Source organism: Oncorhynchus gorbuscha, linkage group LG08 (genome assembly GCF_021184085.1).
Source record: "Oncorhynchus gorbuscha isolate QuinsamMale2020 ecotype Even-year linkage group LG08, OgorEven_v1.0, whole genome shotgun sequence".
Lineage (NCBI taxonomy): Eukaryota > Metazoa > Chordata > Actinopteri > Salmoniformes > Salmonidae > Oncorhynchus > Oncorhynchus gorbuscha.
This window is the reverse complement of record NC_060180.1, coordinates 66,882,503-66,907,583: the sequence shown is the minus strand read 5'-3', so window position 1 is coordinate 66,907,583 and position 25,081 is coordinate 66,882,503. Positions and strand designations below refer to the sequence as shown.

The 25,081-nt window shown below is 43.1% G+C and overlaps 1 protein-coding gene across 1 annotated transcript; it reads right to left on the bottom strand.

Annotated features, from left to right (window-relative positions):
- Positions 1-853: 853 nt before the first annotated feature.
- LOC124042065 (angiomotin-like 2a) lies at positions 854-11,252 on the bottom strand. Its single transcript, XM_046360382.1, has 10 exons — positions 10,941-11,252; positions 9,439-10,257; positions 8,829-8,943; positions 5,424-5,568; positions 5,099-5,188; positions 3,668-4,139; positions 3,401-3,502; positions 3,087-3,244; positions 2,597-2,728; positions 854-2,244 (listed from the first exon to the last, which is right to left on the bottom strand). Exons 2-10 carry the CDS (start codon positions 10,191-10,193, stop codon positions 2,156-2,158), a joined length of 2,058 nt encoding a protein of 685 aa, XP_046216338.1. The 5' UTR covers positions 10,194-10,257; positions 10,941-11,252; the 3' UTR covers positions 854-2,155.
- Positions 11,253-25,081: the final 13,829 nt, after the last annotated feature.

The window sequence follows — 25,081 nt, the reverse complement described above, 5'->3', positions numbered from 1 at the left end:
AAAGTGGGTGGGGTTATATCCTTCCTGTTTGGCCCTGTCCGGGGGTATATTCGGATGGGGCCAGTGTCTCCTGACCCCTCCCTGTTTCAGCCTCCAGTATTTATGCTGCAGTAGTTTGTGTCGGGGGACTAGGGTCAGTTTGTTATATCTGGAGTACTTCTCCAGTGTCCTGTGTGAATTTAAGTATGCTCTCTCTTGGAGGACCTGAGCCCTAGGACCATGCCTCAGGACTACCTGGCATGAATCCTTGCTGTCCCCAGTCTACCTGGCCGTGCTACTGCAACAGTTTCAACTGTTCTGCCTGCGGCTATGGAACCCTGACCTGTTCACCGGACGTGCTACCTGTCTTCAACTCTCTAGAGACAGCAGGAGCGGTAGAGATACTCCTAATGATCAGATATGAAAAGCCAACTGACATTTACTCCTGAGGTGCTGACTTGCTGCACCCTCGACAACTACTGTGATTATTATTATTTGACCATGCAGGTAATTTATGAACATTTGAACATCTTGGCCATGTTCTGTTATAATCTGCACCTGGCACGGCCAGAAGAGGACTGGCCACCCCTCATAGCCTGGTTCCTCTCTAGGTTTCTTCCTAGGTTTTGGCCTTTCTAGGGAGTTTTTCCTAGTTTTCCTTCATTAACTAACGAGAGCCCTCATTATCTCTCTCTTTCTTGGTTTCTCTCACTCTCTGGAAGGAATGAATGTGTCAAGAGAAGATGAGAGGTAAAGTGAGGGAAATAAAAAGTGTAAAGAAAATAAAACCACCAACAGAACAAATTTTCAAATTCATACTCACCAAAATCGTTTTTTTTTCAGGAATAAAACATGTCAAAGTAAAAACAGGAGCTATATATTATAATATTTTATTGCTTCATGAAATGTTTGAATTCAAATTCACAACCTTCATATTTTTAGGAGTTTGGCCAATGTCTGCTTGAGGTCAACGCTTTATCTGTTGGAGAGCTGGACATAACCATGATTGTCTGCACATAAATTACAAAACATAAAAAAATTATCTTTGGCAATTCTGTTCATAGCAAACATATCTAAAATAATTAGAGAAACGTCTGTATAAAATATATTAACCTGTTAGTTCAGAAAAAGGCTCACAGTAAACGAAAACCAAATGGTGTAGTTTGCAGCTTAATCAATGTGGTGAATCTGACCAGCGGATTCACCACATCAGAAAATACACATGAAGAATAATACAACAAAAAAAACTATCGGTGAAAAGCAATAAAACAAACTCTTCACCCTCCCCAGGATGAGAATGGTCTCGCCGGGCTTCATGTTTAGAAGTCGGAATAGACAAACCAGACTATACATTGCATACTGTATCACAACTATTTATAAATCTGTAGTGGAGGCTGCTGAGGGGAGGACGGCTCATAATAATGTCTGGAACGGAGCAAACGGATTGGCATCAAACACATGGAAACCGTGCATTTATGTATTTTTTCCCCATTCCACTCCAGTCATTACCATGACACAGTCCCCAATTAAGGTGCCACCAACCTCCTGTGGTAGAGACAGCTACTGGGGCTTAAGGGAATATGGCCAAGGAAAATATGAACATTAAGATTTTGGCATTTTTATTCAATTATAGAGATGGGGTGAGTTGTTCTCCTAACTCTGAAGAATTCCTTGGCACAGGAATGTGGCCAGATTGTGGGCACATTTTTGCGCGGGGAGGGAATGCCAGTCAAAAGTCCAAAGATAAATTCTACAGACAAGGTTATTTGGAAAAGCGTGAAGCTTTCAGTTCATATTTGGGAATAAGTTCCTGAACTCGTTGTACACAGAAAATATAAATACTTTGGCATACACTGACAGTACAGTGGGATGTTTCCCGTTACAAAACTGAAATACTGTCCCAAGTACCTCGAAAGTTTCACAGTCTCATATACCAAGACAGCTAGCCTGCAGCCACCTGGCTAAGAGAGAAAGAGATTGAGGAAGAGCACCGCTCCCCTCTAAATGTGAAAGCCCACGTCCTTATTTCACACATACGCCTCTCATTCTTCAACATTCTTGTCTTCCGTCCATTTTTCAGAGAAACTCTGACCATTGGCGTAGTCAGTTGCTCTGCACAGCTTCCGAGAGTTCACTACCCTCGAGTGAATCTCTTGTCAAGGATCAAAAGTCTTCCTCAAATGAAGATTTCCACTGCCTCCAAGTCATCCAGGCCTCTTAATGTGTTCAAGGAGGAGGCACTATGTTGTTGCACAGCAGCGTTGTCTTTAAAATAGAAGAGGGCAAACGTGTTAGAGGAGTGGAAACAGTGGAAAAATAAGCCACAGTTACAGTACATTATCTGAAACCAAAGAAACATGCTGACGTTTCCAAATTGGGATGATCCAGTCGGGTAAACACGTGTAGTCAACCTCGGGTCTAAGTGCGACAACATAGCACATTCCGGCAGCCCACAAATGACCTCTAACCTACAGAGCCATCGCCGATTGGCTTTTTCTATGGGAGTATGGTTGGTAAATCAATGACTGCCAGGGCACAGCATGTGATGCAGTTACAGAGAAAGGTTTGGGTGTTTGGGCGACTGTGCGTGTGTGAGAGAGAGAGATAGACTACTCACCAATGCTGAGGTTAGAACCAGTTGCTGGCTCCTTGGCCTTAGCGCCATCCTCTGATCCACAGCTCTGGCTGGGGTGAGCTGGGGAGGAGCACCGGAGAAGAGAGAGAGTCTGGTCGTCTGACAAACTCTTACCTACAACACAGTACATGAAAGAGATCAGCCACTGGCACGCATTTCATTGATAAACAGGTGCTGTCATTCTAACCCCAATCCACTTCAATGCTCATTACTATTATATTTTACAATAACTCCTTACTTAATATTTGATTATCTTGCATGTATGTAGAGAACAGTGGCCCCTGAACCGAGCCCTGAGGGACCCCTTGAGTAATATCAATCAAATGTATTTATAAAAAGCCTTTTTTACATCAGCACGTCACAAAGTGCTGTACAGAAACCCAGCCTAAAACCCCAAATAGCAAGCAATGCAGATGTAGAAGCACAAGTAATAGATACAATTTTTTTTTAAGTCTCTGACCCTCATCCTTACTTTTGTTTATGCTGGTGCACTTGGCCGTGCTGACAGTAGTGTACGTGGCGGCAGGCAAACAAGACCCATCCTTCTTGATCTGTTCCTGGTGCAAATGCTGGTGGAGGATATTGAGGACAGCATCCTTCTCCAGAATTTGGGTGTAGAGAGCACAGATCCTATTGACAGGAGAAATATTGAGTCAGATCTCCAATCGCCACCATCTGATGCAACAAAGTACATTAAACTTATTATACAAAGTATTATAACAGCAATAATACTATACATTCTGAATAATATAGATTTAAAGAAAAAAAAAAGTATCATCTTTATACCGGTTTTCCATCTCCTGGTTTCTGTAGTCAGATACAGGCAGGACCTCATTGAAGCTGTTGTTGGAAGAGTGGCAGGGGGAATGGTTGATGATGGTTGTGTCTCTGGAACAGAGGAAATACATTATTTTAGGAAATGGATGCAGGTAAAAATGTAAAGTATAAAAACGCATTTAGCCTACATGTTTTGAAAATGTTTTCTCCTGTATGTGCATACAGAATACAACCTTTGAGGGATCAATCCCTTAACGTTTAACCTCTGACCCTTACCTCTGAGCAGCGGCGCTGGCGGCCACATCCATGGCGAACTGCCTCATGGTGCTCTCCTCCAAGTATTTCTGCTCCCAGCGCACCATGTCTGCCTCCAGGGCTAAGATACACTCCTCTCTCTCCCTCAGACGCTCGTGCAGGGGGCCCACCGTCATGCCCGGCGGGTGAGACTGCCTCTGCTGCGCCCTCAGGCTCTTCAGCTCTTGCTCCAGGCGTGTCCTCAACCTCATTTCCAGGCCCTCGCGCTTCTCGCAGGTGGTCTGCAGCTGAGCCAGGGCGCTCTGCAGCCGCTCCACCTTCTCCACGTAGGCCCGCTTGAGGCGCAGCTCCTCCTCCAGCTGCCGCCCCCTGCACCGCTGGGCCTCCAGGGCCTCCTCCAGCTGCTCAGCCCTCAGGCACTGCTCCTCTGCGGAGTTGCGGAGCCGCTGGAGTTCTCGCTCTGCACGCTCACGCTCAAACTGCTGCTCCTCGTCTGATGGGAGGAAAGAGGGGAGAAGAAGCGAAGAGAAGAAGGAGGAGAAGAGAAGGTTATATATGGTATAGCCAAAAAGCTACAAACTGTACAACATTCACACACAGGATACATTTAGAAGATACATCAATGAAAAGCTAGTGTTGTGTACTGGGCTGAACACGAGACCTGAAAAACAGTCTTATTCTAAGGCCACATGGAGCTATTTTGAACGTGAAAATTAGAGCTTGGACTGTCTTAAGCCATCACACCACCATCGCTTTAACCCTGCTAATTACATCCCAGCATTCACCCATCATGGCAGATGGTCCTCATTTGCCCAAGCACTCGTGGAATGTCAAGGGGAAAGGAAGAGGAAGCGAGGCGGGCAGCCCCTATCCCTTTGACCCACTTAACAAGAAACATTCCTCCAACCAAGGCCGTACATCTGCAACCCCATCTAGCCTTGGGGAAGGCCCACTGCTTAAAATGACAACGTAAATCAACAACCCTAGGAACCTGATGTTAGGTCAACTGTATTTTGTCATTAATAATTCCTTTTCCGATAATACATTATAATAATTTGATGGGTGCTTCTATTTGTCCTGTTCTTTGCATATCCAAACTCCCGAGACACCCTCGGAGAGGGGAGTCAAGGTTAGGGTCAGCCATTATCAGCAGCGATGATAGAGCAATTAGGGTTAAGTGCCTTGTTCAAAGGTACATGGACCAATTCACTCATCTGCTCTGGGATTCAAACAAGTGACCTTTCAGTTACTGGCCCAATGCTCTAACCCCTAGGCTACATGTGTTTACTATTGAGGCGTTCTCACCAGATAAGCGGAGGTTATACAACTAAAATTGCTGCATAGAGGATGTAGCTTGGCTACAAGGTGCCGTGCTATGCTCCAATCCTGTGACATGGCTGAAGGTCTAAGACTTGGAGTATATGAGAGAGATGGAATGGATGACACACTTACTTTGCTCGAGCAGTTTGGTCATGATGTGCTGGTTGTGGTCGGCAGCTTCCACTTCTTTGGCGGCGTGTGTTCTAGCATTCTCCAGGCTTTCTGTAACACAAATATTTAAAGTTTAGGAAAACTGGAAGCATTTCTAAACTGCTATACACTTACACTAAAACAGATTTGTGAAAATATTTCCATGCCCCCAGTCCCACTCTAATATAAACCATTATAATCCCCCAAAATGGTTTTGGACCAGTTTTGGGGCATGAACGAAATACAAACAAGCCTGGCCAGTCAATGTCTAACAAACCAGAGAGCTTGTGTTATTTGTAGTCCTTACCTCGGAGGTCTCTGTTGAATTCCTGCAGCCTCCTGATCTCGTCCACCAGTTTTCTCCTCAAGGTCTGCTCCAGGCTCTCCCTCTTACAGCTGCCCTGCAGCAGAGTCTCATGGGCCTTGGATACCCTCTGGACCTCCTGCTCCAACTGAATGGACAGATAGAAGGAAGAGGGGAAAGGAGGACATTTTTGGTCAGCCATCTTGTTTGTTGGTTTAATATCTTTATATGCGTTGGAGATGCAGGGGGTGGGGGTGTTGGTTCAGGCGTAGAACTGAGTTGGTTCAGGCGTAGAAATAAGTTAACATACACCTTTGCCAAATACATTTAAACTCAGTTTCACAATTCCTGACATTTAATCCTAGTAAAAATTCCCTGTTTTACGTCAGTTAGGATCATCACTTTATTTTAAGAATGTGAAATGTTTGAATAATAGTAGAGAGAAGGATTTATTTCAGCTTAAATTTTTTCAACACATTCCCAGTGGGTCAGAAGTTTACATACACTCAATTAGTATTTGGTAGCATTGCCTTTAAATTGTTTAACTTGGGTCAAACGTTTCTGTAGCCTTCCACAAGCTTTCCACAATAAGTTGGGTGAATTTTGGCCCATTCCTCCTGACTGAGCTGGTGTAACTGAGTCAGGTTTGTAGGCCTACTTGCTCACATGCACTTTTTCAGTTCTGCCCACAAATTATCTATAGGATTGAGGTCAGGGCTTTGTGATGGCCACTCCAATACCTTGACTTTATCCTTGACTTTGTCATTAAGCCATTTTGCCACAACTTTGGAAGTATTTGGAAGACCCATTTGCGACCAAGCTTTAACTTTAACTAGCTTTGACTGACGTCTTGAGATGTTGCTTCAATATATCCACATAATTTTCCTTTCTCATGATGGCATCTGTTTTGTGAAGTGCCCCAGTCCTTCCTGCAGCAAAGCACCCCTACAACATGATGCTGCCACCTCCGTGCTTCACGGTTGGGATGGTGTTCTTCCGCTTGCAAGCCTCCCCCTTTTTCCTCGAAACCTTTCAATGGTCATTATGGTAAAACAGTTCCATTTTTGTTTCATCAGACCAGAGGACATTACTCCAAAAAGTACAATCTTTGTTCCTATGTGCAGTTGAAAACTGTAGTCTGGCTTTTTTATGGCGGTTTTGGAACAGTGGCTTCTTCCTTGCCGAACGGCCTTTCAGGTTATGTCGATATAGGACTCGTTTTACTGTGGATATAGATACTTTTGTACCCGTTTCCTCCAGCATCTTCACAAGGTCATTTGCTGTTGTTCTGGGATTGATTTGCACTTTTCGCATCAAAGCACGTTCATCTCTAGGAGACAGAATGCGCCTCCTTCCTGAGCGGTATGAGGGCTGCATGGTCCCATGGTGTTTATACTTGCATACCATTGTTTGTACAGATGAACGTGGTACCTTCAGGCGTTTGGAAATTGCTCCCAATGATGAACCAGACTTATGGAGGTCTACAATTGTTTTTCTTGGGTCTTGGCTGATTTCTTTTGATTTTCATGATGTCAAGCAAAGATGCACTGAGTTTGAAGGTAGGCCTTGAAATACATCCACAGGTACACCTCCAATTGACTAAAAATGATGTCAATGAGCCTATAGGAAGCTTCTAAAGACATGACATCATTTTCTGAAATTGTCCAAGCTGTTTAAAGGCACAGTCAACTTAGTGTATGTAAACTTCTGACCCACTGGAATTGTGATACAGTGAAATATAAGTGAAATAATCTGCCTGTAAACAATTGTTGGAAAAATTACTTGGGTGATGCACAAAGTAGATGTCCTAACCGACTTGCCAAAACTATAGTTTGTTAACAATACATTTGTGGAGTGGTTGAAAAATTACTTTTAATGACTCCATCCTAAGTGTATGTAAACTTCCAACTTCAACTGTATATACATATGGGCATATATACATAAATATCCCTGGGAGCACATTCTGTACATATGGGCACATATACACACAGTATGTAGACTACACAGTACAAGCACTATACGAGTATAATCCAGAGGAATTTGAGCAAACACCACTCCCTGTGTGTGTGTGGCTGATTTATATCTGCATTCCTGGGAGCTAACAATCAGCTTGCCTTCCAGGTGTGGCTAGTTCACTCACACAGAGAGAGAGAGAGATGGAGGTCTGGGCAGGTTGCCAGTGTGGGATAGGTGTGCATGTCTGTGCCTGTGGAAACCGAAACAGGCAAAGAAGTGGAAAAGTAGAGACGCCCACCATTACAGCAGCCACTCGGGCATGTCTACTCAGGCTTGTGGCCCGACAGTCCGGGGAAACTTTCCAACCCTGCTAATTATCATTCTTTAAGGCTGAGGGAGCACGAGGGGCGGGGTGACGTAACTCCAAAAGGAGACCAGCAGTAGTTTATGCATTCACCATAGAGATAGAAAGATGGATATAACACGTTTTAGCATGGACATTGCCATCGAGGGCTTCCACCATTTTAAAGATGAGTCCTCAATCTAGCTCTATCTACCAAGATAAATGGGTGAAGTCTTATCAGTCAGTGTTGTTGCTACCATCTTGATTCATAATAGTAGACAATAACATACTGACATGGGGTTGTCAAGAGGAGTAAACAGTTTTGTCAGGAACATTTTATGAGCTGGTCAATAAAAAGGGTCGAAAAGAGACGCGAAAAGTGACGAAAACAAATGGGGTTGAAAGAGGATGACAGTAAAAGAGGATTAAAAAAAGGATGATTGATGAAAAGTGAAAATGCAGTGGGATCAAAGTACAATAGAGTCCTTTCAGTTGACACACACAGACCTGCCACCTGCCACAGCTAGCAGAATGTCTCTGTCTCGGCAGTCTGAGCATGTCAGCTGTGCCAGGGGTCACAAACCCATCGACTGCTGTCTGACATTCCCTGGATAGGACCGAAAATCTATGGCCTCTCTGGAACTAAAGGGCACATACGCACGACCCCCATCTGCAGAACAATGCAGGGAGTGTGGATACAGTAACAGCCTCTGGGCTCTATGGGGTCTCTATGTACAGCCAATGGTAGCAGCTGTTGTAATGATCTCCCATATACAGATAGGGGAGTGTGTCTGGGGTCGCTGCACAGTGCTACTTGGCTTGTGTTTCCTCCATTCCCTTCATTAAGTGGCACATGTTGTGGACTTCAGTACTTTGTTATTCAGTATGGGCATGCCAACTTGAGAAGTTAAGTGTTTTGTGTAACTCAAAGTTCATCATGCATTGATGACCGAGGAAAACGTGAAAAAAAGTCTGATATGCACCTGTCCTGTATCTCGTGAATAGGTCCTCCAAAATTAACATCAGTCCTTCACGCATACAACGGCACAAACCATTCCAATGTCATGTCGCCATCTTCGAGATGGACAAAAAAGGAGAACGGTTCTCACCTTGTGGATGCGGCAGGCCTTCTCTCGGTGGCCCTCCAGCTCCTGTCTCAGCCTCTCGTTCTCCAGCACCAGCAGGTCCATCTGCCTTGGCTCAAAACTGCCTGGGCCCGCATACCTGTGAGGAGGGACGTGTGTTGTTGAGTTCACTAGATATCCAAAGATTTACAACTACAGTAGTCTATCGATGAGTGTGACTAACATAGATGGCCCCTTAGCTCATAGAACCGTTGTTACGTGAGCAACCTACATTTGTTAGGCATCCTAGGTATTACAAGCACCCTATATTAGAATGAACACATCAACTCCACCCTAGGTAGGTTGGCTTCCAAAGTGTTCTCAGAAAGGCAATTGGAATTCCAACCTGCGCATGTAATGACTCACAACGCATACTAGGAGGTTTGGAATGCAAGGCACCGATGACATATAGCCAATGACACACGGCTTGAAGTCCATTATGCGTACAGCTTTGCCCACAGAAATTAACACACTATGAAATGTGTGATGGCTGTTGATTCAGGGCAATGACAATCAAACCGAGGGTACACCTTTGCATGATCTTTCTATATGTCCAACACACACACACACACAAATGGCTGAAATGCCTTAGTACCTGTGCTGCTGGATCTGGAGTGACTGGGGCATGTCCCTGTACACACACTGGGGCTCTTGAGCGTGGATGGGCATATAACCTTGGGACATAATGGTAACCGATGAGTATTCTGGGTGTGGGATGTGATGGTCCTGGAGGCCTTGTGGTGGGGCGTAGTAACCCAGCTCTGGGTAGCTCTGTGAGGAGCTCTTCGCCGCCTCCGACTTCGCCATGGCACAATTTCTCTCCAGAGACAGCTGCAGGAGACGCTCACTGAGCGACCGCACGTGCCCTCGCTTTAACTCAATCAGCTCCTCCGCTGCACGGTAGTCCGCATCACGCAGGAGGGTCCCCTCGCAGAGCTGCTTGTGGGGGGCCGGGGCGGATGCCCAATGCTGAGCCAGGTATTGGGAGTGGGCCTTGGCCTGCTCGTAGGTGGGCAGCTCCTCACCGTGGAGCTGGTAGAGCTGGTAGCTGCTCTCTGAGTGCTGGTAGTCTCCATGGTGCTCCTGGCCCTGGGGCTCCTGACGGGTGGACAGCTGGAGGTATGAGGAGTCCTCCTGGGTGAGGCTCTCCAGGGAAGTGCGGGGGCTTCCACTGGGGACCTCTTCTGCTCCGCTCCCTGGTCCTCCGCCAGGGGACCCTCCACTGCCTCCGCGCAGTGCCTGCTGCTGGATGGCCAGGAGGGTGCGGGCATCTGTGGGGTTGCCATAGCGTAGTTGTTCCTGGATGAGGCGGTGCAGGACCGTGCCAGACGGCTCTTCTGTAGACGCCATGTTGGTTCCGTTGTTCGAAGCTGGTGATCAGGGGGAGACAAGGTGTTTATGGATGACCATGAACCTGGAATATGAAAAACAATGAGAATCAATGAGAATACAGGTAATAAGAACTGGCAAGTAGGCCTACACCTACAACTGGATACTTGATCATATACAACATTAACGGGAGGCCAGTCAACCATTTGCATGATAACGCAAATGTTGTGTGGTCATCCAAAACATTACTGTAGAATCATTTAGGACTGCAAAAAACAACTAATATTCTGTTTTTTTTAAGCCCATACATTCCTCAAGGCCTACAGGAAGTCAAGTAAAAATCAACAATATATTCACTACTTTTGAGTGATGTCATTCCATGCATTGCCTTGTAGTAATAATTGTTTTAAAAATTGAAATAGTGAAGCGCATACGGTATTAATTGACACATTAGTTAAATCCACAACATTATGGAAAAAAATGTTTGTTGTTCATGAAAAGGTTCATAGAAGTAACTTTGCGACGAAGGGAAAACTTGCATTTGAAATTCCATTCTAAAAGAGGAGCCAAGCACATAGTTCTAGAAACATAGAAACAGTTTCAGGAATAAGAACCGACAAGTACTCATGGTGTAGCGTGCACAGAAATAATATAACTTCTGCGAACTTGTGTTTACGCACAATGGCTGAGTATTAGGCTACAATTCAAGGCTTAAATGTTACAAAGTAGCCTAAAGCCCACATTTCCCATACACGTAACAATTCTTACCAGTTCACACTCGCATTCCAGCGAAACGTTTTTAATAACTTAAAAATAAATTAAGCCAAAGTAATCCACAATGTTTCGTTTAAATCGTTCTCGTCCTTCCACACTGAGTTTTGTGGTCTACTCTTTTCGGAACTTGCTCCACACTGACATGGTTGTCGAGCACATAGAGATAATAAGTAACTGAGCAGAGACTGAAGTCGGAATGCCTGGAATGTAGAGCGCGCGAGGTCCCTCGGGGATCAAAAGCGTAAACCACACGGTTCCAATGGGGGAGGTGGAGGACGAACTGAATAACTGCAGTTCTACTCACAACCATGAGGATGGCGTGTTATGGAGTTGGAACGTCAATGCTTATGCATTTGTTCCTGATCATAAACAAAACTCAGCGATTCATTATAGAGAAATAAGCAGGCAGGAGTTACATAGGCCTAAACATGTCATAAAGATGAAAACATGCGGACAATGTCTAAGACTTAAGTAAATATTTCTAGTTTCCAAACATCTCTCATTGTCTGTCTGATATTATACCGTTGCAGATATTTAGTGTGTAGTAATATACATCTATAGATTTGTTTTGACACATTTCATTCAAGGGCAACTGTGCATGTAACCAACTGAGCATGTAACCAACTGAGCATGTAACCATTCAGTCAATATGGCGCTATAGGTTTCAGCTAATGAAAAAGTCTATAGATTCAGGACTCGACACAACTAATCTATATTTATCTAGTGACGAGTGTAGCCATTGACTTGTGTGTGAGATGAGCATCTCAGCAGGATAGGAAGGGAAGGGAAAGTGGATAGCCAGTTGCACAACTGAACGCATTCAACTGAAATATGTCCTCAGCATTAAACCCCACCCATCTGAATCAGAGGGGGGTTGCCTGCGAGTCATTGGCACCTGGGGAGCAGTTAGGAGACAGAGTGGGGTGAGGAGAGGTGTATTAAACTGTAGGCAGCTGTCCATTGCAATCTGTGGCTTCTGTCTTCCCCGTGACCAGGACATAAAAAGGATTTGTGCCTAATGCAATACATGATGCAGAGTGGTTAGAGAATTCCAAACAGTAGCACCTGCTGGACTATGGGGTCAAATCTCAAAAACACTATATATACAAAGATATGTGGACACCCCTTCAAATGAGTGGATTTGGCTATTTCAGCCACACCTGTTGCTGACAGGTGTATAAAATTGAACACACAGCCATGCAATCTTCATAGACAAACATTGGTAGTAGAATAGACTTACTGAAGAACTTAGTGACGTTCAACGTGGCACCGTCATAGGATGCCACCTTTCCAAAAAGTTAGTTTGTCAAATTTCTGCCCTGCTTGAGCTGCCCCGGTCAACTGTAAGTGCTTTAATTGTGAAGTGGAAAAGTCTAGGAGCAACAACGGTTCACAGGGAAGTGGTAGGCCACACAAGCTGACCTAACGGGACCACAGAGTGCTCAAGCACATAGCGCATAAAAATAATCTGTCCTTGGTTGCAACACTCACTACCAAGTTCCAAACTGCCTCTGGAAGCAACTTCAGCACAAGAACTGTTCTTCGGGAACTTCATGAATTGTTTTTCCAAGGATGAGTAGCCGCACACAAGCCTAAGATCCCCATGCGCAATGCCATGCGTCATCTGGAGTGGTGTAAAAGCTTGCCGCCATTGGACTCTGGAGGTGTAGCAATGCGTTCTCTGGAGTGAGGAATCACACTTCACCAACTGGTAGTCCGACAGGCTAATCTAGGTTTCGCGGATGTCAGGAGAAAGCTACCTTCCCCAATCAGCTCGGGGATTTGAACATGCAACCTTTCAGTTACTAGTCCAATGCTCTAACCACCAGGCTACGCTGCCACCCCAATGGACTCAATGTCTATGTAAATGGATCCTATTTGTTACTTATGGACCAAAAGGCTATGAAGATGGAATCTGCCTTTCAGACTGGCCCCCAAATTAGCGTAGATGTTGCGTATATAGCCCAAAACTAACTGTGACAAATGCATACTGACCCTTCTCCTTTACTGACCTTTCAGCAACCATAAACACTGGCCAGAAACTTCAAAGGACTACTGAAAAATCAAAACTCGTAGTTAGCCAATTGTTTTACCAACCCCTCTGCCGGTATGCGGAAACTGGCTTCAGGCACTTGTTCTGAGAAAGTTTAGTCTTTTCTTTTTACCTCTCATGGTTAAGGTGAGGCTGGGAGAGGGAGGAAGCTGAACCAACAACTCAAGTCTCCAGTCCATATTTTGAAGGAAATGTGGATTGTCGGATGAAGCTTCTGATGTTAGAATCAGGGTCTTTGGAAGCAAGGGTATTCTTGGCAACACATCAAACCTCCCAGGCAAACCTAATAAACATTGTCATTTTCAAAATTTGGGAATGTGAAAACAGTCCTACATAATACATTCCACGGCGTAGTGCCTTGCTGAATGCAGCCCACAGCTCATTACTCTCTGTTTAAATTACATCAAACATCCTGATAATGCATTTCCTCTGGTGTGTGTCCCCTGGGATTCACTGTCCCACCTTTATTAAAGCACACATTCCACGTTTTGGGAGGTTTTGAGTGGTGGTGGGTATTCTTAAACATACTTTTTAAAATTAACATAGCCAAGTTGTCTGGATGGCGATTTGTAATATGTTTATTAAATAGGCAAGTCAGTTAAGAACAAATTCTTATTTACAATGACAGCCTAGGAACAGTGGGTTAACTGACTTGTTCAGGGGCAGAACAACAAATGTTTACCTATTCAGCTCAGGGATTTAATCTAGCGACCTTTCGGTTACTGGACCAACGCTCTAACAACTAGGCTACCTGCCGCCTGACTATGTAATAGGGCCGGGCGCAAGGTCAACAAGGTGTTAAAGGCATGTTTGAGTTTCCCCTTGAATGTGGACACCCTCATTAAAAGCATTGTTTGTTTTTAACACCTCCCCACTACTTCCTCTCGCCCCGACCCTCACCTCTCTTTGTCTCCGCCTGTTAACAACAAGCCTCTGGCTATTTGCCCCCATTGTGGCAGACTTCCTGTGAACTTCCAAAGGAATGTCAAGTGGCGTGTCCCTTTGAAATAATGGACATTGAAAGGAGCCATTTCTGGTTCTAGTGGAATCCAAAATCGCTGGTCTTAAAATTTCCTGCTGTCTGTGCACTTGGGCGGGCTTCAGTTAACCAAAGTTAAAGCCCCATGGGTTGTGGGTCCAAATCTAATTGTGGAAGGAAGGAGCTTTCCTGGAGCTGTGTGATAGACAAAGCAGGCTAGCATTACTACACCGAATGACTTATTCTAAGAGAGGGTAGGAGGAGAGGCCATCTCACTGAGGACTGGGTTTCTGTCCTGAGGCTCGGAGGGAACAATAGGATAACACGGGATTGAAACTGGACATGATAGAACCGTGTAGAGGAGAGTAGAATTCTAAAGGGGTGAGATAAACTGGGATAGGATAGTGGGGCACAGAATGGAATACAGCTTAACACGATAAGGTGGGATGGAGAGGAATGCAATTGGATAGGGTTGTATTTGAATGGGATTAATTCCTTCTATAGATAGGGATCACATAGAATGTGTTGGGGTGGTATTTTGTTCTGTTACTTCAATGACATTGCATATTCCCATGTATTCATATTTCAAGATAGAACGACTGACTGTCTCAGATCAAGACAAGTGCGGTCTAGCGTTGTTTATTTGGTTAAAATTCCTCTATTAAATTCTGACAGAACCCTTATGAGGAAACACAGTATTATTGCTGCAATTACTACAGCACGTTATTGAGCAATCCCCGCTTGCTCCATCCACTCCAGTTGAAGGGAATTTCCAGTAAAGTTTATAACTGACACATACAGTATCAGACAATGACTCATGTGGGCAGAATCCTTCAAGTCTGTGACTAGACCACACTGCTGTTACAGGTGTGTGTAAAAACAACACAAGTATTGGCTGGTCAACGTGTTGGAAACAACTTGAAGGCTCAATTATGCAAATTATGAACCCGTTGAAAGAATTCAAGAACCTGATGAAAGAATGTAACTGGTGTGTGTGTGTGTGTTTGTGTACTGTTGTGTGTTTGATGTAGTGTATCTGAACAGCACTCTCTCCTGGCCTTCTGGGTCAAACTGGACTTGTGATTTTTTATTCCTGTGCCTTGATATCTGAGACACACGGTCACGCCCTGGCCTTAGTATTTCTGTGTTTTCTTCAGCCTGGAGCAGCCAAAGCCGTCAGTCTGTCAGGATCCGCCAGACTGCAAGGATCCGCCAGAGCCGCCATTCAGCCAGGATCCACCAGAGCCTGAGCTATCTCTTAGTCTTGGGCTACCTCTCAGTCCTGAGCTGCCCCTCAGTCCCGAGCTGCCCCTCAGTCCCGAGCTGCCCCTCAGTCCCGAGCTGCCCCTCAGTCCCGAGCTGCCCCTCAGTCCCGAGCTGCCCCTCAGTCCTGTGGGGCCCTTTGTTAAGGTTACCCTTTGTTAGGGTCGCCACTCAAGGGACGCTAAGTAAGCGGACTAAGACTGTGTTGGAGTGGGGTCCACGTCCCGCGCCAGAGCCGCCACCGTGGACAGACGCCCGCCCTGGCCTTAGTATTTCTGTGTTTTCTTTATTATGTTGGTTAGGCCAGGGTGTGAAATGGGTGATTTATGTGTCTTGTTTTGTGAATGTAACGGCGTTCGTCTGTTGAAGGAAGAGAGTCGGACCGAAATGCAGCGTGTTGGTTACTCATGACTTTAATGAAGTAATCGCGGTACATGAAATAACTGATACAAAATACAAAAACAACAAAACGGAACGTGAAACTAATTACAGCCTATCTGGTGAACACTACACAAAGACAGGAACAATCACACACAAAATACAAAGCGAAACTATGGCTCCCTAAATACGGTTCCCAATCAGAGACAACGAGAATCACCTGACTCTGATTGAGAATCGTCTCAGGCAGCCAAGCCTATACAACACCCCTAAACAGCCGCGATCCCAAATACTACAAACCCCAATACGAAAAACAACATATAAACCCATGTCACACCCTGGCCTACCCAAACATATAACAAAAACACAAAATACAATGACCAAGGCGTGACAGTGAAGGGGTTTTGTAGTCTATGGGGTTGTGTTCAGTTGAGTGTTCTAGGTAAGTCTATGGTTGCCTGGAGTGGTTCTCAATCAGAGGCAGGTGTTTATCGTTGTCTCTGATTGGGAACCATATTTAGGCAGCCATATTCTTTAGGTATTTTGTGGGTGATTGTTCCTGTCTCTGTGTTTTGCACCAGTTAGGACTGTTTCGGTTTTCCCACGTTTTTTGTATTTGTATAGTGTTTACGTTTTAGTCTTTATTAAAGATGCTTAACAATAACCACGCTGCATATTGGTCCGATCCCTGTTTCATCTCTTCAGAGGAGGAAGAAAACCGTTACACACACTACTCATGAAAACAGTATGCAGGATGAGGATCGGTGCCGATGGGAATGAATTCAGCAACGGAAAATAAAAAAAGTATTTGGCCATTTTCCCCTTTTCCATGGGTGCTTTTGAGACACTCTTCTCGCTATGTGTTTAGGCTCTTACCCCACCGTTCCTCTCCACCTTGTTGAAAATACAGAGAATATCATGACATTACCATGGTGAAATTGCTTTTCTCCATCTGAAAACAAATAGTTGGCATTTGCTCTCACATATTACTCACACGCCGCTGAGGGCATATAGTTGAGTGTCACCATAATCAGTGGTGTATAGTACTTGTGTAAAAATACTTTAAAGTACTAAAGCCTCTTAGGGCTAGGGGGCAATGTTCGTAAGTTTGGATGAATGAAGTGCCCAAAGTAAACTGCCTCCAACTCAGGTCCGGAAGCTAGGATATGCATATAATTGGAAGCATTGGATGGAAAACACTCTGAAGTTTTTAAAACTGTTAAATTCATGTCTGTGAGTATAACAGAACTGATATGGCAGGCGAAAGCCCGAGGAAATTACATCAGGAAAATGTTTTTCTGAGGTCACAGTCCATTTCATTGCTTTTCTATAGGATATACAAATAAATAGCTCCCAGATTGCAGTTCCGATGGCTTCCACTAGATGTCCACAGTCTTCAGAAAGGTTTTCAGGCTTGTTTTCTTTTTTAATTATTGAGTAGTTGTAGTTTTTCCAAGGTGTCTCTCATTAGGAATGTAGTCTTGTTGAGCGCATGAATGAGATGTGCGCTCTTCGTTATTTATCTTCCCTATTGAACATATTATTCTCGGTCTTCAATTTCATAAATTATTTTGATATTAGAGTACCTGCGGATTAATTAGAAACATCGTTTGACTTGTTTGGACGAACTTTACTGGTAACTTTTTGGATTCGTTTGTATGCATGTTGAGCGAGTGGATTACTGAATCAAGCGTGCCTACTAAACTGACATTTTTGGGATATAAAGAAGGACTTTATTGAACAAAATGACCATTTGTTGTGTAGCTGGGACCCGTGGGACTGCAAACAGAGGAAGATCTTAAAAAGGTAAGTGATTTATTTTATTGTTATTTGTTACAATTGTGACGCCTGTGCTGGTTTGGAAAAGTATTTTGGTGTGGGGCACTGTCTTCAGATAATCACATGGTATGCTTTCGTTGTAAAGCCTTTTTGAAATCTGACAATGCGGTTTGATTAACAAGAAGTGAAGCTTTTAAATGATGTAGGACACTTGTATGTTCATGACTGTTTAATATTACAATTTTGTAAGTTGAATTTGGCGCGCTCCAGCTTCACCGGATGTTGTCGATTTTTTTGATCCGTGAGCTTAAGTCGTTTTTTGGGGTATCTGTACTTTACTATTTATGTTTTTGACAACTTTTACTTCACTACATCCCTAAAGAAAATGATGTACTTTTTACTCCATACATTTTCCCCGACACCCAAAAGTACTTGTTACATTTTGACAGGAAAATGGTCCAATTTACACACTTATCAAGAGAACATCTCTGGTCATCCCTACTGCCTCTGATCTGGCGGACTCACTAAACACAAATGCTTCGTTTGTAAATTATGTCTGAGTGTTGGCTATGCATCAATAAAAAAAATTGTGCCGTCTGGTTTGCTTAATATAAGGAATTTGAAACTGTTTATACTTTTACTTTTGAAACTTATGTACATTTTAGCTATTCCATTTACTTTTGAAACCTAAGTATATTTAAAAACAAATACTTTGAGATTTTTACTCAAGTAGTATTTCACTGGGTGACTTTTACTTGATTCACATCTTTATGACAATTGAGTACTTTTCCGCCGCAATGATTCTCTCTCTCTCTCTCTCTCGCTCTCTCTCTCTCTAACACATTAACGGTGGTCTGCCTTCACTGTGTTTAAGCTGCTCGGAACACAAAATAACTTCACAAGTTCCTAAATTCTTAAGATTAATGTTTTTTAAAGTGTTAAAACAGGTGTAAAAGAATCACAGACATGACAACAACTCTTGTTAGAAATAACTTTTTGTATTCTCATAAACATCCAAGCAGGGTCTGCTTAGAGTGCATGGCATGCTGCAGCATGTATTTCTCCCCATAACAGTATTTGTTCCCTGCACCTGTGGATTTTTGTTGGAAGTGCTTACACTACTTTGAAAAAAGAAAACCTATAGTTGCCACAGGCAATCAGGCCTATGCTTTCAAGGCTTAGATCCTGAACAAGGAAATGTGTTGTGCAGCATACAGGAAAAACTATCAATGACATTGAAGAATCACCCTTTGTAAGGCTGACCTAAAGATTAAAGCAACTAAACGGAATTACAACACCTACTACACAAAAACTACAAAGTGATTGTCCATGATTTTTGTGCATAGAACTTGCAAAGTACAAGCCCATGAGGCCTTTCCTTTACAGTCACTCATCCAAAAGGTCTAAGTAAGTGAGAGACGAATGACACGGCAGTTCTGTGTCCAACCATGACATCCGTTTCAAAAACAGTCCTTCGGCCAATCAGGGCGGGAGATCATGGGAATGCCAATCATTCAGCCATGCTCGGCATGTGTGCCCCCCAGGACATAGCTATCTGCTGCCGTTGCTGACCTGGCACATTGCGGAAGATCAGTCATGTTGGCCACAGGCAGCGTGGTGGAAAGAGCGAGCCCTTTATGACTGGAGAGGAGATTCAAACCTCTGAGGGACTTTCCATATGGCCTGGAGGGAAGTTTATGTGTTGGTTATTAGTGTTGGTTATTATTATGCTTAGATGGGCTGTTACTAAGCATGGTTAGCCAAAGGGGATAGATTGGCCATATCTGTCATTCGTAGAGTGCATTGTTAAATTTGTTTTCTGAGCATATGACTTGATAAAAAATGTAAAAATTAAACTCCGTCTTGTACTAGAGTTTATGTCCGCACCCCATGGAAATTTAATTAGCAAAATAAAAATAAAAATCCCCATAAAAATATGTCTATTTAAGCTAGAGATATCTCATGGAGATAGATAGAGGACGTATCTTTATATCTGTGCCATCATAGGGTCTGTGACAGAATGGGTAGCGCCATTGATGCTAAAAACCCATAGGAATCCCCTCCCTGTTGACTACTTTGACTACTTTAAAATGTTAGAGGCATGGTGAAAGCACTCAATGGCGCTGCCCATGCTAAAACGGAGTTTTGGCCATTAGAGGCTTCTATTATTCTCTATGAGATATCTATATATGTTTGTTTTTTCCTGAGCTTTCCTATATCTCTCAGATATAGGACAGACACTTCAAAACATACTTCCTTTTGATTTATTTTCAGAACATCCATTTTTTTTAGTGTATGGCCTAATAGCAGTAAGGCCAAATTCAATGTTTAATAATATATATATATATATATTCTAAATAAAATAGCAAAATGATCCTTGGTATGACCATCTTAAAAAAATAAAAATGTTAGCTTAGTAGAAACCCAGCCCCGAGCCATTGGACCTGGGCAAATGGGAGCATGAAGTTGTTCCTGATTGGGCCACATGGTCGATATGAATTTGATTGGATACTGGATATCAAATTATGTGAATGTATTTTTGCCCCTAAGAAACATTGATGGTTCTGCTGTATTTATTTATGAAGTTTATTTGGACAGGGACAATGATGAGAAGTGATGTTTTGCAAATCTTAACACTACAGCATACAATGAAATTCTAGACGATTCTGTGCTTCCAACTTTGTGGGAACAGTTTGGGGAAGGCCCTTTGTTTCAGCATGACAATTCCCCCTTGCATAAAGCAAGGTCTATACAGAAATGGTTTGTCACGGTCGGTGTGGAAGAACTTGACTGGCCTGCACAGATCCCCGACTGTGAGCCAGGCCTAAATCACCCAACATCAGTGTCCGACCTTACTAATACTCGTGGCTGAATGGAAACAAGTCCCTGCAGCAATGTTCTGGAGGCTGTTATAGCAACAAAGGGGGGACTAACTCCATATTAATGCCCATGATTTTGGAATGAGATGTTCGGCAAGCAGGTCGAACATTAACATGTACAGTGGGGCAAAAAAGTATTTAGTCAGCCACCAATTGTGCAAGTTCTCCCACTTAAAAAGATGAGAGAGGCCTGTAATTTTCATCATAGGTAAACTTCAACTATGACAGACAAAATTAGAAGAAAAAATCCAGAAAATCACATTGTCGGATTTTTAATGAATTTATTTGCAAATTATGGTGGAAAATAAGTATTTGGTCACCTACAAAAGTTTCTCAATACTTTGTTATATACCCTTTGTTGGCAATGACAGAGGTCAAACGTTTTCTGTAAGTCTTCACAAGGTTTTCATACATTGTTGCTGGTATTTTGGCACATTCCTCCATGCAGATTCAGTCTTCCCAGCCTGGTGCAGGTCTACAATTTTGTTTCTGGTGTCCTTTGACAGCTCTTTGGTCTCGGCCATAGTGGAGTTTGGAGTGTGACTGTTTGAGGTTGTGGACAGGTGTCTTTTATACTGATAACACGTTCAAACAGGTGCCATTAATACAGGTAACAAGTGGAGGACAGAGGAGCCTCTTAAAGAAGAAGTTACAGGTCTGTGAGAGCCAGAAATCTTGCTTGTTTGTAGGTGACTAAATACTTATTTTCCACCATAATTGGCAAATAAATTCATAAAAAATCCTACAATGTGATTTTCTGGATTTTTTCTTCTAATTTATGTCTGTCATAGTTGAAGTGGACCTATGATGAAAATTACAGGCCTCTCTCATCTTTTTAAGTGGGAGAACTTGCACAATTGGTGGCTGACTAAATAATTTTTTGCCCCACTGTATATTAATAGCGATATTGCTCGACATGTCAGCTGGTCTCACATGAGACACAGTGCATTCTTTGACACTCAAATAGAGGGGCATTGTCTATTTCAGACAGACAGTCTATTTTTAAACATTGGGGTAGAATGTTCTTGGAACAAACATCTATTATGGGATGAATAAAATCCAAATTATGTACGATGCGCAATGGAACAAACTCATTAGAATAGTTCTGAAGACGAGGAGATAAACAACGCTTTTGTTCATTAACCAAAATAGATGGAGTGGGCAACAGTTGAATTTGAATTCGAGTCGAAGTTGAACTCAAGATTTCTATAGAGTTCATTGTGTTCCTGATGCAGCCTATTACAGATCAGCCTGTCAATCACATTTTATTATCAAGCTATATCCCTTAAAGGAATTCCTTTAATCAGTTTAAAGGATTACATGCAGTTTTCTAAGTCCACTGAAAACACTTGGGTACACTTATTACACAGTCAGTCACTTTTTATCATGTTATCGCTCATAGGAACTCTAAGCTTGCTCCGACTAGCTGCCACCTTTAAAAACCTACAATCTATAATATACTATGTTATATTTCATCTAGGAATTCTGTGCAACCAACTTTTCAGCGCATCAATGTCTAAGGCCCAAAGTTGGGTCCTTAAATGGGACTAGGGCCAGGAGTTGGGCCCCTAAATGGGACTAGGGCCAGGAGTTGGGCCCTTAAAGGAATACTTTGGGATTTTATCTACTTCCCCAGAGTCATATTAACTCAAGGATACCATTTTTACATCTCTGCATCCAGTATGAAGGAAGTTAGAGGTTGTTTCGCAAGCCAGTGCTAACTAGTGTTAACGCAATGACTGGAAGCCTATGGAATCTACCAGCATGCTAGCAGTTACCACAGACTTCGAGGCATTGAGCTAATGTTAGTTAGCAACTTCCTTCAAACTGCACGGAGAGACATACAAAATGTATCCACAAGTTCATCTGACTGGGGAATGAGATAAAGGGCTCCATTGACAAAATCCTGAAGTACCCTTTAAAATGGGCATAGGGCCAGGAGTTGGGACCTGAAATGGGCATAGGGCCAGGAGTTGTTCCTAACCACCTGATCTGAAGCCAGGAACAACACTGGGCCCCAGTTTCAGTAAATCCTAAAACTTGAGAACCCGGAGATTAATCCCAGTTAAGTCCCATGGTCAGGAAAACTCCTGGGCCTAGCTATGTCCCAGTCCAATTTCACAGAGACGCACAACCTCTGCTGAAGCCAGGAACAAAGAATGCAAACACGGCGCACTTCCAAGAATCCCAGAACCACTCTGGAATGCCCAAAAGGGTCTCTCCAGGTCAGTGTTAACAGTTCCAAGCCGATGCTACCCTACAATTTCCCTTCAACTGTGTCATTATCTTGGTGTTGCTCGGGAGAGAGTTGGAGTACTTGAACATTTTCTCCTGTCTTATTGGACGTTGTGGACGTCTCCGTATCGGACCATTTAACCCCGGAGTGCACTTCAACACAGACAGCTGTGTGTGTCTCATACCAATTCTCTTTAAGATGCACTAAAAACACTATTGGGAGGAGACGTCTAGACAAGGGGCTGGGCTTTGCTGTTATGTCACATCACAAGGCTCTCTTTGTCATGCCGTTTATTGAAGAGTGTTTTGGGAAATTGTCAACCCAACTGATGAACATTAACTTAGCTTTACTCACAGTACCCGCATTGTTGGTTATCTTACAAATATCATGATCTAACATTCCTTCCTTGTCTTTACTGTATCAGAATAACAAAAACAGAACTCAGGATAGAGGAAGAGTGGAAATGTAATTTAGACTACCCCTAGGCTGGTGGCAGGTGTGTGTGTGGGTGCGTGCTTGTATGCCTGCGTGTGTTGGTACGTGCCTTCGCTCATGTGTGTGTGTGGTGACAGGGAATCTGCCACCAGCTCTCTATGTTCCTGTCATGTTAAAGGGGAAGTGTTTGAACTACTTTTCAGATATGAAAAGGCTATTGTCTATGGCGCACCGGTGAACGTGGACTCCGGTCCTGGACAAGACATGTTTTTAGTAGATTTAATTAGGGTTGGGGTCACTTTCTCACTCGTCATTCCCAAACAGTCTATGAATTCATGAAAACGTGAAAATGACCATATGAAAATACTCGCTTGTCAGAAAATTTAAAGACATGTGTCATATTCTTCCTGGGAGTGTATATGAACAGATTTGAATAAGATTTGATCTTGCTAAAACGCTGTCAGTTCCACTTTAATGGGTACAGTTGAAGTCAGACGTTTACATACACTTAGGTTGGAGTCATTAAAATTTATTTTTCAACCACTCCACACATTTTTTGTTAAGAAACTACAGTTTTGGCAAGTCGATTAGGACATCTACTTTGTGGTCATTTTTCCAACAAATGTTTACAGACAGATTATTTCACTGTATCACAATTCCAGTGGGTCAGAAGTTTACATACAATAAGTTGACTGTGTCTTTAAACAGCTTGGAAAATTCCAGAAAATTATTATGTCTAATTAACATAATGAGTCAATTGGAGGTGTACCTGTGGTTGTATTTCAAGGCCTACCTTCAAACTCAGTGCCTCTTTGCTTGACATCATGGGAAAATCCAAAGAAATCTGCCAAGACCTCAGAAAAAAATAGTAGATCTCCACAAGTCTGGTTCTTCCTTGGGAGCAATTTCCAAACGCCTGAAGGTATCATGTTCATCTGTACAAACAATGGTATGCAAGTATGAACACCATGGGACCACGCAGCCGTCATACCGCTCAGGAAGGAGACGCGTTCTGTCTCCTAGAGATGAACATACTTTGGTGCGAAAAGTGCAAATCAATCCCAGAACAACAGCAAAGTGTCAGAGTGGTGTGTATAGGTGGCAGGGAAGTCAGGCACAGGAGAGTCAAACGGAGTGTAAATGGAGTCTTTTAATATAAGTCCACTTAACATGCTCCAAACACTACATACGTACGTACGTACACATACATACATACATACATACATACATACATACATACATACATACGTACATACATACGTACATACGTACATACATACGTACGTACGTACATACATACATACATACATACATACATACATACATACATACATACATACATACATACATACATACATACATACATACATACATACATACATACATACATACATACATACATACATACATACATACATACATACATACATACATACATACATACATACATACATACATACATACATACATACATACATACATACGTACATACATACGTACGTACATACGTACATACGTACATACGAGGACCCGTCACGCACCTATACAACAAAAAAACAACACTTGACATAAAACAATCTCTGACAAAGACATGAGGGGAAACAGAGGGTTAAATACACAACAAGTAATGAATGGGATTGAAAACAGGTGTGTGGGAAGACGAGACAAAACCAATGGAAAATTAAAAATTGATCAATGATGGCTAGAAGGCCGGTGACGTCGACCGCCGAGCACCGCCCGAACAAGGAGAGGCAACAACTTTGGCAGAAGTTGTGACACAAAGGACCTTGTGAAGATGCTGGAGGAAACAGGTACAAGAGTATCTATATCCACAGTAAAACAAGTCCTATATCGACATAACCTGAAAGGCTGCTCAGCAAGGAAGAAGCCAATGCTCAAAAACCGTCATATAAAAGCCAGACTTTGGTTTGCAACTGCACATGGGGACAAAGATCGTACTTTTTGGAGAAATGTCCTCTGGTCTGATGAAACAAAAATAAGACTGTTTGGCCCTAATGACCATCATTATGTTTGGAGGAAAAGGGGAGGCTTGCAAGCCGAAGAATAACATCCCAACCGTGAAACACAAGGGTGGCAGCATCATGTTGTGAGGGTGCTTTGCTGCAGGAGGGA

Bases quoted from the DNA above. Each gene is read 5' to 3' on its own strand.
- LOC124042065 (XM_046360382.1), bottom strand. From the start codon at position 10,193: ATGGCGTCTACAGAAGAGCCGTCTGGCACGGTCCTGCACCGCCTCATC. The intron at 4,140-5,098 runs GTAAGTGTGTCA...TCCTCCCATCAG, and splicing joins GACCAAACTGCTCGAGCAAA to ACGAGGAGCAGCAGTTTGAG. The intron at 2,245-2,596 runs GTGAGTAGTCTA...TCTATTTTAAAG, and splicing joins TGGTTCTAACCTCAGCATTG to ACAACGCTGCTGTGCAACAA.